The sequence below is a fragment of the Anser anser genome, assembly GCF_964211835.1.
Source record: "Anser anser genome assembly, chromosome: 1".
Classification (NCBI taxonomy): domain Eukaryota; kingdom Metazoa; phylum Chordata; class Aves; order Anseriformes; family Anatidae; genus Anser; species Anser anser.
The window spans coordinates 166,508,376-166,525,692 of record NC_139720.1 but is presented as its reverse complement, the minus strand read 5'-3'; the positions used below and the strand labels follow the sequence as shown (position 1 = coordinate 166,525,692).

At 37.4% G+C, this 17,317-nt stretch overlaps 1 protein-coding gene across 1 annotated transcript in view; it reads left to right on the top strand.

The window, feature by feature from the left end:
• Nucleotides 1–2,137, top strand: part of LOC310904101 (uncharacterized protein) — a gene marked incomplete at its 5' end in the record, with an annotated part of 109,253 nt that extends 107,116 nt beyond the window's left edge. Inside the window, 2 exons of the mRNA XM_083848342.1 lie at nucleotides 470–611; nucleotides 2,046–2,137. Coding sequence (XP_083704468.1) covers nucleotides 470–540 — 71 coding nt within the window. The 3' untranslated portion in view covers nucleotides 541–611; nucleotides 2,046–2,137. The remainder of the gene's footprint in view (nucleotides 1–469; nucleotides 612–2,045) is intronic.
• Between the last annotated feature and the right edge of the window lie 15,180 nt (nucleotides 2,138–17,317).

Below are 17,317 nucleotides of genomic sequence, written 5' to 3'. Positions count from 1 at the left end.
ATTTTAGATGTTGCCACTGCTTTGTGATCAGTGGTACAAAACACTTTACAGCCAATTGTTATTAGTATCCTAGGGGATTAACAAATACTGTTTAACACTTTTATTAATGACCTGATGATGGGATAGAAAGCATTCTCAGCCATTTCTCAGATGATACCAAGTTGGTGGAGGAAGCAGCTGATACTCTGGTGGGCAGAGCTGCTGTTCAGAGGTACATCAGCAGACTGGAGAAATTGGCTGATGGAAACCTCATAAAATCAGTAAATGCAAATGTAAAGTCTTGTACCTGGGACAGACTAACCACATGCAGCAGAGCAGGCTGGTAATGACTGTCTAAGAAACAACATTGCAGAAAAGGTGAGGTCCTGCTGGACAACAAATTGGATGTGAATCAGGTGTGTGCCCTTGCAGTGAAGGAGGCCAACCACATCCTGGTCTGTATTGACATGTGATTATTGCCCTTATTCAGCACTTATGAGAAACCACTGTATCCATTCTCGGGGTCCCCAGCATGAGAAAGACAGTGATGTACTGGAATGAAGCCATACTGCAGAGGCCACTGAGCTGAGAGAAGAGAGCTGAGAGACCAAGAACTGTTCAGCCTGGAGAAGGTGAGACCTTTGGGTCAATCCTACTGTCATCTACAGCTACCTAATGGAAGGGTAATGTTATGCTTCAAAATACTGTTGTGGGCAAAAGGAGACACACTTTATACATGGGAAGCCAAGAAGCATTTAGTAGAAATCTTATAAGTCTATTAAAAGTTTTATTATTACTCCTGCTTTAATTGCTAGAGAAGATGAAAATAAAGAAAAGAATACTATACAGAAAAAAAAAAGTATCAGATAAGCTATACTAAATATTGTTATACATAAGGTTCCTAGTATCTACCACTTTTCTTGATGTTTTGCTTGTCCCTTGTTGTCCTAACATCAACACCTTCTATTTGGGGTTTGGGGGAGTTATGAGGAGTGATCAGCATCTAGAATCCTGTACTGGGAGGGATATATTTTTGATGTTGATATTTCCTCATTTTAATTAGGGGTCACTTTTGTTTGCTAACAAACTTTTACACCTTGCTTTTTTTCATTGGTTTTCATCTCCGTATTACATATGCATTTATGATATATAGTGCCTTTTATGTATCCTAGGTATTATTACTTTGTTCTTTTTGTTACCCCTATAAACCAATTTTGTGCAGTTACAGGTCTGCATTTCTTAGGTCAAAAGTAGTGAGCTGTTTATAGCTATTGGGCCTAGAGTGCCAAGCTTATGCCATTTTTAATTACCCCTCACCTTTACTCCTCTACATCATATCCTCCCTCCTTACTCCTCAAAGCCTCTGCTATAATCGGAGGCTTGTATTTCTTTATGCTACATCATTATGTTAGGTGTCATAAATGTTTCATTCTGCAAAGAATAACTACCTGTTATGACTAGCTATTCAAAAACTATTGTTGTAGCATATAAAGATAAGAAAAAGTAAGATAAATTAGTCATAGCCACCTTGTTGGATGAAAATCAGATATCACAACTAAACCAAATAAAATCAAAGCTCTGGACAGGTCCAACAAGTTAAGACAAAAAGTTTAAGACCTTGCAAACTCAGTTGGCATGACATTAGCAATGGCAATATTTTTTTTGCTGTGCTACAGGAAAGATAAGATGAATCTAGACTCTTCTCAAAGGTGCATGCTGATAGCACAAAGCACAATGGACACAAGTTGGAACACAGGAAGTTGCAGTTAGGTAGTAGGAAAAAACCACATCATTACAATGGTTGAACACAGGAGCAGGTTGCTTAGAGAGGCTGTAGAGTCTCCATCCTCAGAGATACTCAAAACCTGATGAGGTGTGGTGTTGAGCAGCCTGCTATAACTGAACGTGCTTAGAACAGGAGATTGGGTACAAGACCTCCAGAGTTCTCTTCCAACCTAAATTATTCTATAAGACTATGATTCAAGACTTTATATATATATACATTGACATATAATAAGAATTTTAGAATATTAAAGAGCATTTAAGAGAATTATTTTTTGGACCAGGATCTTCTGATCAAGTTTGTGTTCCTGCCTTGTGTGATTCAGAGCAGAAAATTTGATTTGCCGTGTAAGGACCTTCTTTAGCCATCAGACTGGTAAGTCAGGCCCAGGATCACTTTACAAACTACAGAAACTTAAATGGAGTACTTAAGGAGAAAGTCACTCACTCCTACCCATGTATACAAAAGATGAAGACAAACACTTCCAGAGAACAATTCAGGCCTCAGACAGGCTGAATCACAACCTGCAGGTGCAGATTTCCCTGCACTGGAGATAAAGCAAGCCAAAAATGACTTTACACTTACCTTAAGCTCAGGTTAGTCCTACTCATATTTAGGCATAGAACTTTTATACTTTTATTGCTAACGGGGGAAGATGGCACCATCAGTGGCTATCTCACCCAGGACAAGTCACCCTCTGGCAGGGTTTTTTTACAGAGACTGTGCTTCTAAGCTAAGGGCTTAGTGATAAACTATTTGGGATGATTCCATACTCTCGACTCCCCAGAAAGATGATTCCGCTTAGCTGAGCAGAATCTGGCCTTCAGTAACTCTTCTCTTGCACAATTAACAGTTAATTCCTTATTCAGAACAAAACCTGCACCAGTAGGAGCGATTCAGCCTCTGGTACATGATTTCTGACAAATATTAGAAACACTTACCAAGGCTCAAATGTTTACCGTGAACAGTGCAAAACCTCTCACATCTGCCTCCCTCAGCCCTAGGAAGTGTATTTCCAAGTGAAGAGGAAGAGCTTCTTCCTCTTGCAGCAACACTTCATACCTCATGTGCATGATTTCTTTTTGATTTGGGACTTGTCCAGACCACTACTGTGTCTTCCCTTCTCATATACTGTTCATGATTTGTCTGTTTGGATGAGACTTGATTAGTCTCCAAAATGCAGGATGAAACAATTTTTTACTATGCTAGTCTTGGTTCAGATGAAGCAATAACAACACCGATGAGGGTTTTTTGTGAGCCTAAAAATCTGTAGTGCAAGCCCAGTCTCTGGTTGTTGATTATACCTTGTACTATATTTGATATCTTGTCATCTCCAAAGAAAACTAATTGGAAACCAGGAAACTTCCTTCTTCTTTCACAAGACCAGTGAGCTGCTTACAGTATAAGCGAATCCTTCTCAATGGCTTAAGTATCTACAGGTTGCGGACTATCATGTACTGGAATATTTCATAGAATCACAGAATCACCTAGGCTGGAAAAGACCTTCAAGATTATCAAGTCTAGCCATCAACCTGACCTACCAAGTCCCATCACTAAACCATATCCCTTAGTACAACAAGTCATGTCACTTGATGTCATTTCTTCTATTGCTTGGAATGGTCATAGTTTTTAACATCATCTTTACTTCTGGAAGACTTTAGAACAATTTCAGCATCATTAAGCAGGACATTCAACTTTGGTTTTATCTAGATTTCAGTTTTTGCACATCAGTGAGTGTGGTGAAAAGCATGTGACTGCAGTTCAGAAAGTGTTTTCATTTGTGCTTGGGTTTTGTGTGACTAAATACTATGTCTGTGATTGCAGATACAGCACCTTTATTTTGGTATCTATATGCATAATCTCTTAGTGTATGTAGAACTTTTGCTAGAAAGCGTATTTCTGGACAATTGATTAACTAAAGAAATCCCCCCTTAGAAAAACAATATAACCTCCTTTATAATCCTTACAAGGACAGTATTTTCAAACCTGTCTTAATATTTAGGTATCTAAAACATATATCGATTGTCAGAGTTTTTGAGCTGTATTGAGTTGTAGATTCACAAAAATTCTGAAGTCAGCCATGTATTTTGAAAGTGTCATTTATGCCTAACTTCAGACATTGGCATAAAGCACTATTTATTGTTACCTTAAATGTCTAAACAAGTTTGGTAGGAGGCCAGCATTTCTAAATATAAAATTCAGGACACTTTTTTTTTGGAAAGTGAATCTTTCAGATTATTCTTTCACCTGTATATAGAATCTGAAGAGATTTACTTTACATCTTGGCTGGAAAAAGAAGTTATGATTTAGTATCTGACAAAAGCCTCACTGATTTAACTAGACTAAAGTGATGGGTTTGCTTCTATAATGTCTTAGTGAGCGATATTTCAGATTATTTCAAAGAGGTATGGCAATTCTGGCCTACAAGAATAAGTCTATGGTGATAGACAATAGAGAAATTCTGAAAAAAAATGGTCTAGAACAACTTGAATAAAACTTAAAAAATGTGAAGAACTTTGCTGTGTGAGATGAAGACCTGACTCCTTGAGGATAACTACAAAATGAGAATACAAATCAGAGAGTGCCGTCTGACTGCAGTGTGGTCTTCTGGGAGATCACAGGTTATCTTTACGTGCTGCTCCTTCATCAATAACAGATGAGGTACTATTTCTTCTTACATGTCATTGCCCTTTCCTCAAAAACAAAAGGATGAAGTGGAGTACTGGGGGGATAAAAAGGTGAGGGAGAGATCCATGAGAGGGAATAACTGTATTAGTTTTTTAAACTACACTTATATCAACAAAGTTGGTGAGTTAGCCAAGTCTAGTCTTAGATGAGTAGGATGAATAAATTAGTTGGCTTGAAAATTCCTTGGCCAAGTTTACTGGCTAAAAAAAAAAAAAAAAAAAAAAATTAATTCCTGAAATCATTAAATATCAGGAAAAACTACTAATAATTATGGTTTAAGATTATTTTGTCTAACTCTCTGAGGGATATTTTTTTCATTTTTCACAGTGTATTACCATGAAACAAAACTATCTATATTCATACAGATTAACAATGTTTGGAGTGAACAATGGGATGTCATTTTCTTCTACCTGCTATCCATGTAAGAGTTGAGAGGACAAAGAAAGTAATTTCTAGGTACTTGGATCATTTGTTTTTCACTGGTGATTGTTCTATCAGTTCCAAAGATAGGTTTTCTGGAGAAACACTGTACATTTGATGTGACAGTAGACTGAATATTCATAAGGTATTTGACCTTATCACAATATATGGACTGATATATTTCATAGAATCATAGAAATATTTAGGTTGGAAAAGACCTCTAAGGTCACCTACTCCAATCTTTAACCTAGCCCTGCCAAGTCCGCCATCAAACCATGTCACTTCTATATGTTTTTTTGAAGACCTCCAGGGATGGTCACTCAACCACTTCCCTGGGCATCCTGTTCCACTACTTCACAACCATTTCAGTGAAGAAATTTTTTGTAATATCCAACCTAAACCTCCCCTGGCACAACTTAAGGTGATTTCCTCTTGTCCTATCACTTAGTGCTTGGGAGAGTGCTTGGTTCAGAGACTGAACCCCACTTCGCTGTTTCCTCCTTTAAGGTAATTTTTGATAGCCAAGTCCACAGCTTTTTAATGCACATACTAGTCTAACTAACTGAAATGTCTAAAGAACATTAAACATCAATTTAAAATTTTCTAATATCCACTTAGGGCATTTGTAAGGCAGAAAGATTTATATGTGGAAACTGATGACCTATTGGAATAGTCATCAAAAAAGTGACTGGCCCCTAAATTATGTACATCTGTGTAAAAGGAAGGGGATACTATCATACTGTTTTCTGTGGGCTGTGCCTATAGCTGCAGAGTCTTCCATGTAATATAAAGGCCACTGTGAGGCCCACACCATTTTATATGTTAGCTCAAATGTGGAATACTATGACGAGAATCATTGTAACTGAGACACATCAAAGGTTCTTCAGCACCAGTTTCTGACAGAAGTATGTCAGAAGTTAAATGAGTACCCCAGGTATTCATATTGGGTCCAGTCTTGTTTAACATCTTTATTAACAATCTGGGTGTTGGTGTACAGAGCACCCTCAGTAAATTTGTGGATGACACAAAACTGGGGGGAGTGGCTGATTCTCCAGAGGGCTGTGCAACCATCCACAGGGACCTGGGAAGGCTGGAGAAGTGGACTAACAAAAACCTCATGAAGTTTAACCAACAGAAGAGTCCTGCACCTGCAGAGGAGGCACTAGTACATGTTGGGGGCCACTCAGCTGGAAAGCAGCTTTGCAGGAAAGGACTTATCAGTCTTGGTAGACCCAAAGCTGAACATGAGTCAGCAATGTGCCCTTGCCACATTCTTGGCTGCGTTAGGCAAAGTATCACTAGCAAGTCAAGACAGGTGATCCTTCGCCTTTACCCAACATTGGTGAGGCCACACCTGTACTTTGTCCAGTTCTGGGCCCTCCAGTGCAAGACATGGACATACTGGAAAGAGTCCAACAGAGGACCACCAGGATGATCAAGGAACTAGAGCACCTGTCCCACGAGGAGAGGCTGAGAGAGTTGGGACTGTTCAGCCTGGAGAAGAAAAAGGCTCAGCAGGGATCTTATCAAAGTGTATAAATACCTGAAGGGAGGGTGCAAAGAGGACAGAGCCATGTTATTTTCATTGGTGCCCCATGCCAGCACAAAAGACAATGGGCACAAACTGAAGTAAATGAGGTTCCCTCTAAACATCAGGAAGATCTTTTTCATTACACAGGTGATGGAGCACTGAAATAGGCTGGATGGAGAGGTTGTGGAGTCTCCCTCCTTGGAAATCTTCAAAAATCATCTGAACGTGGTCCTGGGAAACCTGCTCTAGGTGTTCCTGACTGAGTAGGGGTGTTGAACCAGATGACCTCCAGAGGTCCCTTCCAACCTTTACCATTCTGTGATTCAGAGGTGAATGTCCTAAAATTAATGTTTATGTACCCAAATCTCCTCATAGTTCTTCATTCTCATTATATGCTTTTTATGACAATCAATAATAGTGCAGTTATTTTATATCGTATGCTTATTCTTTCTTTTCTTCCATTTTTGATTTGATAGAAGTTTGAGGTACTGAAAACATAGACTATTTTTTCCCCCCAAACTTGAAGTCATTTTTTGTGTTCACAAGATTGTGATCATCTTCCCAAACTGATGTAATTTATTTGGTATCAATGCTTTCCATGTAAATTTATCTGAATGGAGCAAATTCTCAAAAAAGATCAGAGCCTAGTAACTCACAATGGCCCCATTGTTTTTTCAAGTGCTTCTGCTTTCCATGAAGCTTCTGGATTTTGAGCATTCTTCAAGTAAAAATGCTAATTCAAACAAATAAGGCACAAGTACGTAACAGAAGGTGAGAAAACTCTGGAGTATACCTGGTCAAAAGTTATTTAATTATTGTTATTATTTTTGTCACAGAAAGTTTTCTTTGGTATTTTAAATGCTGCTGTGCCCCAGGAAGTTGCTGCTTAGTAGTTAAGAAAATCAAGGTCTTATTAACATTTCAATGAATTCTCTGGCAAAATTCCATCTTTAACTTCATTGGCCATTTAGAGATCCCTGAGCTGGAGCGCAGATAAACAGCACAAGCACCTTGGGTAGAAGTCCTCTCTTTTAACACTGAAGGTGTCTACATTTGATGTACCCAACCTGTACTGCCTTTGTAACCAAGGGACAGAAGTACACCTTATAGGGATCATTAGGAATGGTTTACTTTAGCCATGACATTACAACCATACCCTCTATACAAGTGAGTTTATCTTTCTGTTGACCATAAGGGAACCCTAAATGACTAGTTCAGATGCAGAAATTAATTGCTTGAGTTACTTACCTATGCATGGCTTCTAGGACCATTTGAAAGTTCTAGGGGAGATGTATGGGGTTTAGTGATATGACATATGACCCATGGGAGTCCTGCATCCTTTTGGACCAGCAGCTGGAAGCTAACTGGAGCATGAAGAGTCATGATCATATGGTGTCTAAAGTGACATTATATGTTTATGTCATATTTTATTTCTGCTTTTATTGCATGTTTTCATCATTACACTTCATTCAGTTGCATACTTGTAGTCCAAGACTTTCAGAAAGGTCTGAAAGATTTGGCCCACGGGAAGAAACCTATACCTTCTGGAGTTGCAGATCATCTCAAATGGCAATGCTAGGCACCTGGCGTACACTCTTATCTTCATTCATTATCTGGAAGCCTTGACAGTTGACACACATAGGTACTGATATGTAGATATCTAATCCTATATATCTATCATATGTAGCTAGGAGACACTGCAGATCTCTGTAGTTCTGTGGCTTGATCCAGCTATGGAGCCTATGTCTTGGAATCTTAGGATGACTAAAATGCAATAGGACAACTCTGATCAGGTAACTGAGTCTTGAGCTCAGATTTGACCTTAAGTGCTTTACCTAAGCTCATAATGGAAACTAAGTGTGTAACCCTGCTGCCTGCACTTACAGTTAAAATACAAGCATGGAGTGAAGCAGTTGTTTCCAAGTTCTTTACTATCAGTAAGAAGATGCTTTTGAAGGTACAAAGATTATGTGCACCCGTGTTTTCCTTGACTAAAAAGTGCCCCTTTCATTCATGAAGAAAGATTTTCCATGATATATCAGTGAATATAATTTATCATACTATTCAAATGTATCCTATGTGTGAGATAAGACTACATGGAAAACAGCTAAAGGCCTTTATAAGACACAGGGAAAGGGAACTATAAATATTGAGGTATGCTGTTCTGGGTGTTACACCAAACAGGCTGACATAAATTTTTTAAGCCTCAGCAGAACAGTAGAAGAGCTTTTAGGGGAAGGGAAGGGAAGGGAAGGGAAGGGAAGGGAAGGGAAGGGAAGGGAAGGGAAGGGAAGGGAAGGGAAGGGAAGGGAAGGGAAGGGAAGGGAAGGGAAGAAGGGAAGGGAAGGGAAGGGAAGGGAAGGGAAGGGAAGGGAAGGGAAGGGAAGGGAAGGGAAGGGAAGGGAAGGGAAGGGAAGGGAAGGGAAGGGAAGGGAAGGGAAGGAAAGGAAAGGAAAGGAAAGGAAAGGAAAGGAAAGGAAAGGAAAGGAAAGGAAAGGAAAGGAAAGGAAAGGAAAGGAAAGGAAAGGAAAGGAAAGGAAAGGAAAGGAAAGGAAAGGAAAGGAAAGGAAAGGAAAGGAAAGGAAAGGAAAGGAAAGGAAAGGAAAGGAAAGGAAAGGACAATTTAAACTACCTTCCAGTGCTTTCATTTAAGAAAAAAAAATGATCGTTCTTTCTTAACAGTCTCCATATCACCACAGTATAGAAGACAAATATTTGAAATGTGATTGTATATTTGTTTGTGTGATCTATAGCAATGCCAGCATCAGCAGAAATACTGAAGAAATAACCTTGAGCAATAGTTCTGTGGGTGAAGTAGTTGGCTTTCTGAAGCTGATCAACCAAGCTGATGCTCATGTTTTCATTGTCTCCAGGTTGTAATAAGTTCAACTGGTAAGCAAAGAAATAATCAGAATAATTTATATTGGCCCATCTCTGCTACAACAACAAACTTGGATTTGTTTTTGAGAGTCTAAATCTGTCTTCTAGTCATTTAAGTGATGATAAATCTGTCTTCTAGTCATTTAAGTGGTGATACCACATCTATCGTTATCAGAGGGATTGCTGAATATCAGCATGTCACGATTTGAAATAGAGGAGATAGGGGAATGGCATCACAGGCTTTTGGATGAGGTGTCAGAACTCTAAGCCGCATGTTCTATGGGATCAGTCATAGTGGCTTGCCAGTGAATTTTCATATGTTCACTTAGGATATTCATTTTCAGACGAGGAGAATATGGTTTGGCATGTCCAGACATCTGGAAATAGGATTATTTTTGGATTATGTGCAATCCTTTGAAAGCTGAATATCTGACTATTGAATACATTTATAAAAGCAGTGTGAAGGCAAGTAAATATGTGTCCATCTGGTGTCTGATTTTAGGTATTTAGGCTATGCCTATTCCAGCAAATTAAACAGTGTCAAGAAACACTCCTGGGTGCTAAACTTGATCATCCATGCTGTTAAATGGCTCCAGAATTGTTTTCACCTGGGCCACTTAGCATTTTCCCCAAATAATTCCCACCTTGACAAATAGTGTGGATCTGGGACCATTCCTAGTAAACAGGTTGAGCACAACCACACTGCTTTGTGTGCCAAGTGGGTTTTTTTATGTATACGCACCAAGGCAGCTCTGTGTCAGCTGGCCAGTTCCAGGCACCTTCTGTAGCACAGACATTGCCTCAGGTTACAAACTCACACCATCATTTTGCTCTATTCTGTATATTCAGCAAACATTATATATCATTTGCCCATCCGTGGTGCACATAACCGCTCCCTATCAAATATCAGCTATTTAAAATGTAAGGTTTCCTGGCTTCTAGGAAAGGGAATCTCAGTTTGATTTCCTTCTTTTTGGATATTTTCAGTATGGGATCATAGACACCCTTTCATGTTTAAGACACCTTGACACTCGAGCAAAAAAGAGTGACAGCACCTCCCATGTTGCCAGAAAGCAGTAGAAATACACTGCTTCATATCAGCCATGCAATCAGAAATCCCAGAACTGAATTGCTTAGCAGATGATAGGCTTAAATTTTAAAACTTTGCTTAAGTGTGTCCATTTTGTGCCCTTTCTGAGGTGCCTTAAATAAAGATCTCTGATTTTTCTTAATGGGGAAGGGGTAGGGTGATCAACATTTCTGAAAATCTGTCTTTTTCAGCTTATCTCAAATTAGGAAAATAATGATAAAAACAATAAGTTAGTTTTAAAAAAGCCATGAAATCTTATTAAGTGGTTAGGAAGAATGGATGCATAGGTCTAACAGGGCCTTCATGATTGGTGTTTCTGGTGGTTTGCGATTATAAGGATAAAAAGAATCTGTGTTCTAAGAACACTTCAGAGAAGGAAAAAAAATATGTAATGAATCCTACAGGATAGCATGAAATCTGGATATCAAAACAGCAACAATAACATAGACTGCTGTTCTAAAACATTCTTTAATTCAGTTTCTATTTAAATGAAGCTTCAAAGACTTTTTCTTTATAAATGGTATTTCTGAATTTTTTTCTAAATCATCCCAATGCATTTTTGGATGCTGTTCAGAGATAGAAGTAGAGCACACATCAGCTTTATCTTAATCCTTAACCTTATACATGACAGTGAAGAGCAAGTCTCTCTGATGTTCTGCATCATATATTTAATTTCTAAGAACTTTAAATCTCCTGGAAATGACAAAAGTAACCGACACATCTATAAAATAGGATATCAGTCAGATTCTCTCTGCTTTTGAATCACAGTAATAAAGGGAATATTTTCAAATAGGGAACTGTCTCTTTTATTTATAGATATTCAGCTGGAAATAAGGGATCAGTAAAATGTTTCCTCTGTATCTTTTTCACTGTATGAAAACAGGGTTACAGATCAATTGATTTACCATCACAATTGATTAGGTGACTCTCCTGCTATCTCTATTGTGACAGTAGACAGGCGCTCATATAGATCTTTCATTAGGGGAGTGACTGAAAAGCAAAGGTTCATTGCATGCCTAAATGGCTTGTAGCTGACTCATTAGGCCATTAACTAACCATTAATATTGTTTAACCTCAAACCTTACAGATAAAATAAATTATAGTCACGTTATCCAAACAAAATAACCTTAACCTCCTTAACAAGTATATAATTATGTGAATTTATTACCATCTGATCCCATTGAACTGAGGGGTTCATTTTCAGAGCTATGAAGAAAGAGATGAGAATACATCACCTTCAAGATAAGTGCTACTGGGAGGCAGGTGCGTCAGTCACTGATATGCTCAGTAAGACATGAACCCACAGGATATGGACTTATCTGGTTAATGCCCAAACAAAATTATCTTCCACACAAAATGCTTCCCCCTTACACAGCACCAAATCTCTTCTTATTTGTTCTTAAATGTTTCTGCACTTCAGAAATTAGTTGCATGTATTAAATGGCCTTCTCTGTCTCACTATGGTACCAAGAATTCACACAGGCAAACAGAATATAATAACAGTAAGCAGTAATTGAATGAGGAGACACTGGAAATTTTACTCTTATCATAATCTTTTCAGACTCACAAATTCTATATGTGTGATGCAATGATCTGCTGAAATTGTACTGAAGAAAGAGTATAAAAAAAACCATGGCATATGTTCTGAGAAATAAAATAAACTTATGTCAGTGTGCTTCCCTTGGAACAATGCCAGCTGAATCCTAGTTATTATCAATAATATAAACAAAATATGTTACAAGCTTTATACAGAGCTTAAAATAAACAAAAATCCTGCATTAGCACATTGCTGATATCCCAGCAGGTCAACTATAATGAATGCACAAGTACTCACACATAATTTTTTATATGATAACTTGCTTGAAAGTGAAGCAGTCAATAGGCTCATTTGCAGGCACATTTCTCTCCAGGAAAAAACACCATAGTACAATATCAATTGCTTTTTTTGGGGGTGTACCAGAAAAAAGTGAGTGTTAAGAGAGGAAAAAGACAACAATAACACATAAATTCAGTGGCAGATGTGCAAAAAAAAAGGAATGAGAATGAGTAGTACTGGTAATTAGAGCTGAAAATAAAACCTACTGTTCTTACAGAACAGTCACAAAATTACAATGACTATAATACAGTCGATACTTTAGTAAATGAAAATTATTGTTACTAATCAAAATGGCAAGGGAAAAACCCACTTACTGTGCATGTTTACTGGACCAAAATATTGCAACAGAATCCTACCACAGCCACACCAAATATAAGAGTAATGTTATATTTCTATAGTTTAAAGCTTTTGTTTATATTTCCATAGTTTAAGACATTTCATGAGCTGTACCTGTTCAGCTGAAGGTTAAAATATTTGTCTCAAACAAAAAAATTTGTCTCAAAAAAAAAAATTAAGGAATTATTATGATTGAATATTTATCATACAGGCCATTGATTTTGTAAAATATCTGCTTATTTTAAAAAAGTCTAATTACTACGCCTAAAAAAATCCAGACAAAAATTTAGTTTGTGGTTATTAATAACACTTTGCTCACTATCCTTCCAATAGGCTGGTCTGGGAAACCAGAGGTTTTGTATTTTCCAGCAAGATGCATGTTATAAAAAAGGAGCTAATGCCCAGGGCCAGACCTTTCAAATGCATTTTAATTATTTTCAGTGCACTGTCAGAACTTTGATACACGCTTGTGGAATCATGCAAATACCTCTTTCTAGAATATATGTCCTATACCCTAAGGCACTGAGTGGATTGAAATACACGTTGGTGAAGTTAGGTGTCATAATACAGTGAGGTAATAAGAGTATGCCACCATATTACACAATTAGAAAACTACTTCTAAATCTGCTGGTTAGTATGGCTATGTTTCATGTTTATGAAGGAGAAAATGTTCTGATTTTTTTGCAAACATTGTTATTTGCAGGACAATGAAAAATATGATGCAATTAGAATTGATAAAACAAATTCATTTAGTTTCAAGTTTACTTATTGATCTCTAGAGCATTTCCATTCACTGTCATAGGATGTCTGCAAAAGACTTATTCAGTTTCATGTCCACATCCTGAGGTGAGAACACATTAATCCAGTGAACTAGATTAGAAAGAAATATTAATTACTTGGAGTCAACCTATGACTTTTGCTTCTAAACCTGGCAGTTTCTTAGGGTTGGTGCTCTGATAGAACAACACAAAAAGATATTTAAGGTTGTACATAAATTTAGTAACACAAGTAGGTCCATTCAACTCAGCAGTGATAGATTTAGTTGTCTACTTAGAATGTATAGGATCTAATAACAGGAGATTAGCTGGATTTGAATGGAGTCTGCTGAGATTTCTATAGGTAGATAGATATAAAGTGAAATGTTAGACAGATATCTTTCCAGTTGAAGACCAGTGTCTATGTGTCTACTCTGAGCTAAACATGCAAGTTTCTCCTAAGGTTAATGTGCACAAACATAAGCACCTAGTGCCAGTTGGAATGGTATAGGGCATTGTAGAAAGCCACACAAGCTGACTGACACGGTATAGGTCTTATAAGAGGCTTTCACCAGAAGGAGCTTGAGGCCAAATGTAAGAACTCTGTAGAACCAAAAATAATGGCGCTAAGATGCTACCCCAATAACTCAAATATCGCCAGGCTGATAAATCATATTGAGTTATAGTACAGGCTGAATACAGTTTAGATGTCTTTATTGGGTGCTAACGTGAGCTAAATGCCTACCTCCTATCATAGCTGAGATCTAGGTGACAGTCAAGCAAACCTTTAAAGTCTTTTAGCTGACCCATTACTAATGGTTCAATACAATTGTTTAGAAATAGGAGTCTAGTATCAAGGAGACAGCTTAACATATCCCAGATGGAGCCACTGTTATCTTGGATTCCCCAGAGCATCCCAGTTTTTACACGGTGCATATAGTTAAGTATTTCAATCCCACCACAGCACGCCATTAACTGTCAAGAGAGCTTAGACACTGAACTTTTAAGTAACCAAGTAGATGGAGTCATTTAAATTTGGGTGTGTTAATTGGGAATCTGGAACTGTATCCCACCCTGTGTGCCTTAAAACAAGATTTATGTACATTTTTATGTGAGTTGAATTGCCCTTCTTAGGTGCAATTCCATATGGGCAGGTCGAGGAGCGCGGTTACCTGACAGATTGGACTCCACATTGTTAAATACCTGAAATGAGGCCAGGTGAACGCAGTTGGAAATCTTTACATCCAAAGGAAACATTGGCTAGAATAGAGTATGTTCTCATAATAATGGTCCGTAAGATATTACTTGTAAAGTTACATATATGAAGATGGAATTTGAATGTGTTACATGTTAGTTATCAATTGATGTTCCTTCAATTCTTTGCTCTCTTGGAAAGTATCATAGAATCCTAGAATCACAGAATGGCTTGGGTTGGAATGGACCTTAGAGATCATCTAGTTCTAACCCCCCTGCCATAGGCAGGGTAGCCACCCACTAGATCAGGTTTGCCAGGGCCCCATCCAGCCTGGCCGTGAACACCTCCAGGGATGGGGCATCCATAAACTCTCTGGGCAACCTGTTGCAGTGCCTCACCATCCTCTGCGTAAAAAAATTTATTCCTAACATCCAATCTAAATCTCCCCTCTTTCAGTTTAAAACCTTTCCCCCTTTTCCTATCATTATCTACACAAGTAAAGAGTCCCTCTCCATCCTTTTTATAAGAACCCTTTAAGTATCGAAAGGCCGCAATGAATCAGTATCACTAATATGATTGAGAAGATTGAGAGATCTCTTTATTGAACAGAGAATGGGATTATTTCCCTCCCTTTAAAGGCATCACTTGCACCTCTTCAAATATAGCTAGATCATCCCAAATACAGATGTGTTTTATTGCTGGAATCCTGAATTATTTCTAAACAGCAAACATTTCACTTTTGAATTTCACTGTCATGCATTTTCCAAACAATCTCCAGGGTGAGAATACATTCAAACTGTCATACAAGACATCATCTCTGCCATCCATTTTTCAAAGTGTAGCAGATGAATGCAGTGCTGTGCCACAGAGGATCTTGGTGCACATGGCATCACTCACACAGTTGTTCACAGCAGCATCTGAATGAGCATCATGCAGAATGGTTTCCACCTTTGTAAGCAACAAAGTATCATAATTCCCAGTATGTTTCTCCTTGGTTGTGCATACACTTTTTTCCTCTTTTTGAAAATAATGACAAAATATGTTTAACTAAACTCTGACAAATCTGCTTCATCTTGTATGCTAACATACCCATATACTGTAAGAGTAAGTTGGGGTAGTGTAATGGCACCACTTCAAAAGTTTCAATGGATGTAAGAAATTATGAGTGTATATAACAGAGTTCATATGACTACTCAGACTCCCCTCAAACTGAGATTGCCTGCACAGGAAATTTCCCTGAATATGTGAAAACATACTGTCATTTTTTTTTTTTTTGAGAAATGTGTTTCCAGATTTTAAGACAGTCTACTTTTTAAGAGTATTATTATTTCCCTTTTCCAAACCGAAATGCCTTCAGACATTTTAACTGGAACTTGGCTGTGTGCTTAATATGCCAAATAAGGCAAAGATTAGTCCAGAGACATTTAGTTAATGGATCTGCAAATCAAATATATATGTCAGAAACAGAATCCAAAGGAAGCTAGAAATTAATATCTGCTTCATCTGATCTTTCATGAAAGGTGATACACTCTGAGAAATGGTAATTAAATGAGACTCATCTAGACTTCGACACAAAACTTTTTGAATTTTAAAATAAATCCTTAAAGTAAACCGATGATAGGTTTGTCCAACTGGCAATAGTTTTCAAAGAAACTGTCACACAAGACTTCCCTTTATATCATGTTTATTTTATGTAATCATCTCCCAGTAATGTTGACTCAATATTATCTAGACATTCGTTTAATCATGGAATGCCATAAGTGGATATGCACATATCCCATAACTACAAATCTCACCATTTTCTTTGAAAAACTTACCCTGACTTCTATTTCTGAGGAAAAAATGCTAATACTTAAATGCCAGCTTTTGTACCTAGGTTCTGTCTGAAATAGGTGCTTGAAATTGATCTGATAACTGAATATTTAAAGATTAGTGTCCTGGTTTCGGCTGGGATAGAGTTGATTTTCTTCATAGCAGATGGTCAATGTCATTTTGATCTTTTGTTTTCCTAAGCAATGTGGCTGCAGTTGGACATAACTTGACTCTGGCCTCCAAATTTAGTTTTAAAACTATGTCCTGGTTGAAGACTCAGCATATATGGAAGCTGAAAATGTGTAAGAATCTATTTACTGTTGAAGATATATATGTATATATATATATATAAAATATATATATATATGAGAAGGTCCAGGAAAGTTCTAATGATTTATGTTTTGGAAATAAATATCTAAAACAGAAATGGGTTATCTGTCAGAATTTTTCACTACTGTTTGTATTTCTTTGTTACTTGCTCTACCATACCCTCAAGAAATAATTCTGCTTGTACTGCAGGATAACAAAAGTATTAATGACTTTGATTGGGGTCAGTACCATAGCCATGTTTTTTTGTTGTTGTTGTTGTTGTTTTTTTTCCTATGTATGTAAGAAGGATGAAAATTATAAAAATGGAAAATGAAAGGCAAATGCACAGAAATTTTTGTAACAGCTGCTTTAAAAAGAAATTCAAATATGACACTGTTCAATTGAATGAGAAATACTATCAATAAACATATTTCTGTATGTAAGTTACAGAATACATTTACTTATTTATTTGTTGAATGGGAAAAAGTATTTTGGAGAATTTTTCATCAGCTCTAACAAAAAAAAAGAACATATTACACTGAATTCATATTGTCTCTTCTTGTCTTCAATATTTTGCAAAATCCACTTCTCTCTTAGTTGTCTCTCTCATGTTATTGTATTCACTTTAGTACTCTGTAAACGCTAATCTTGAGGTATATGAAA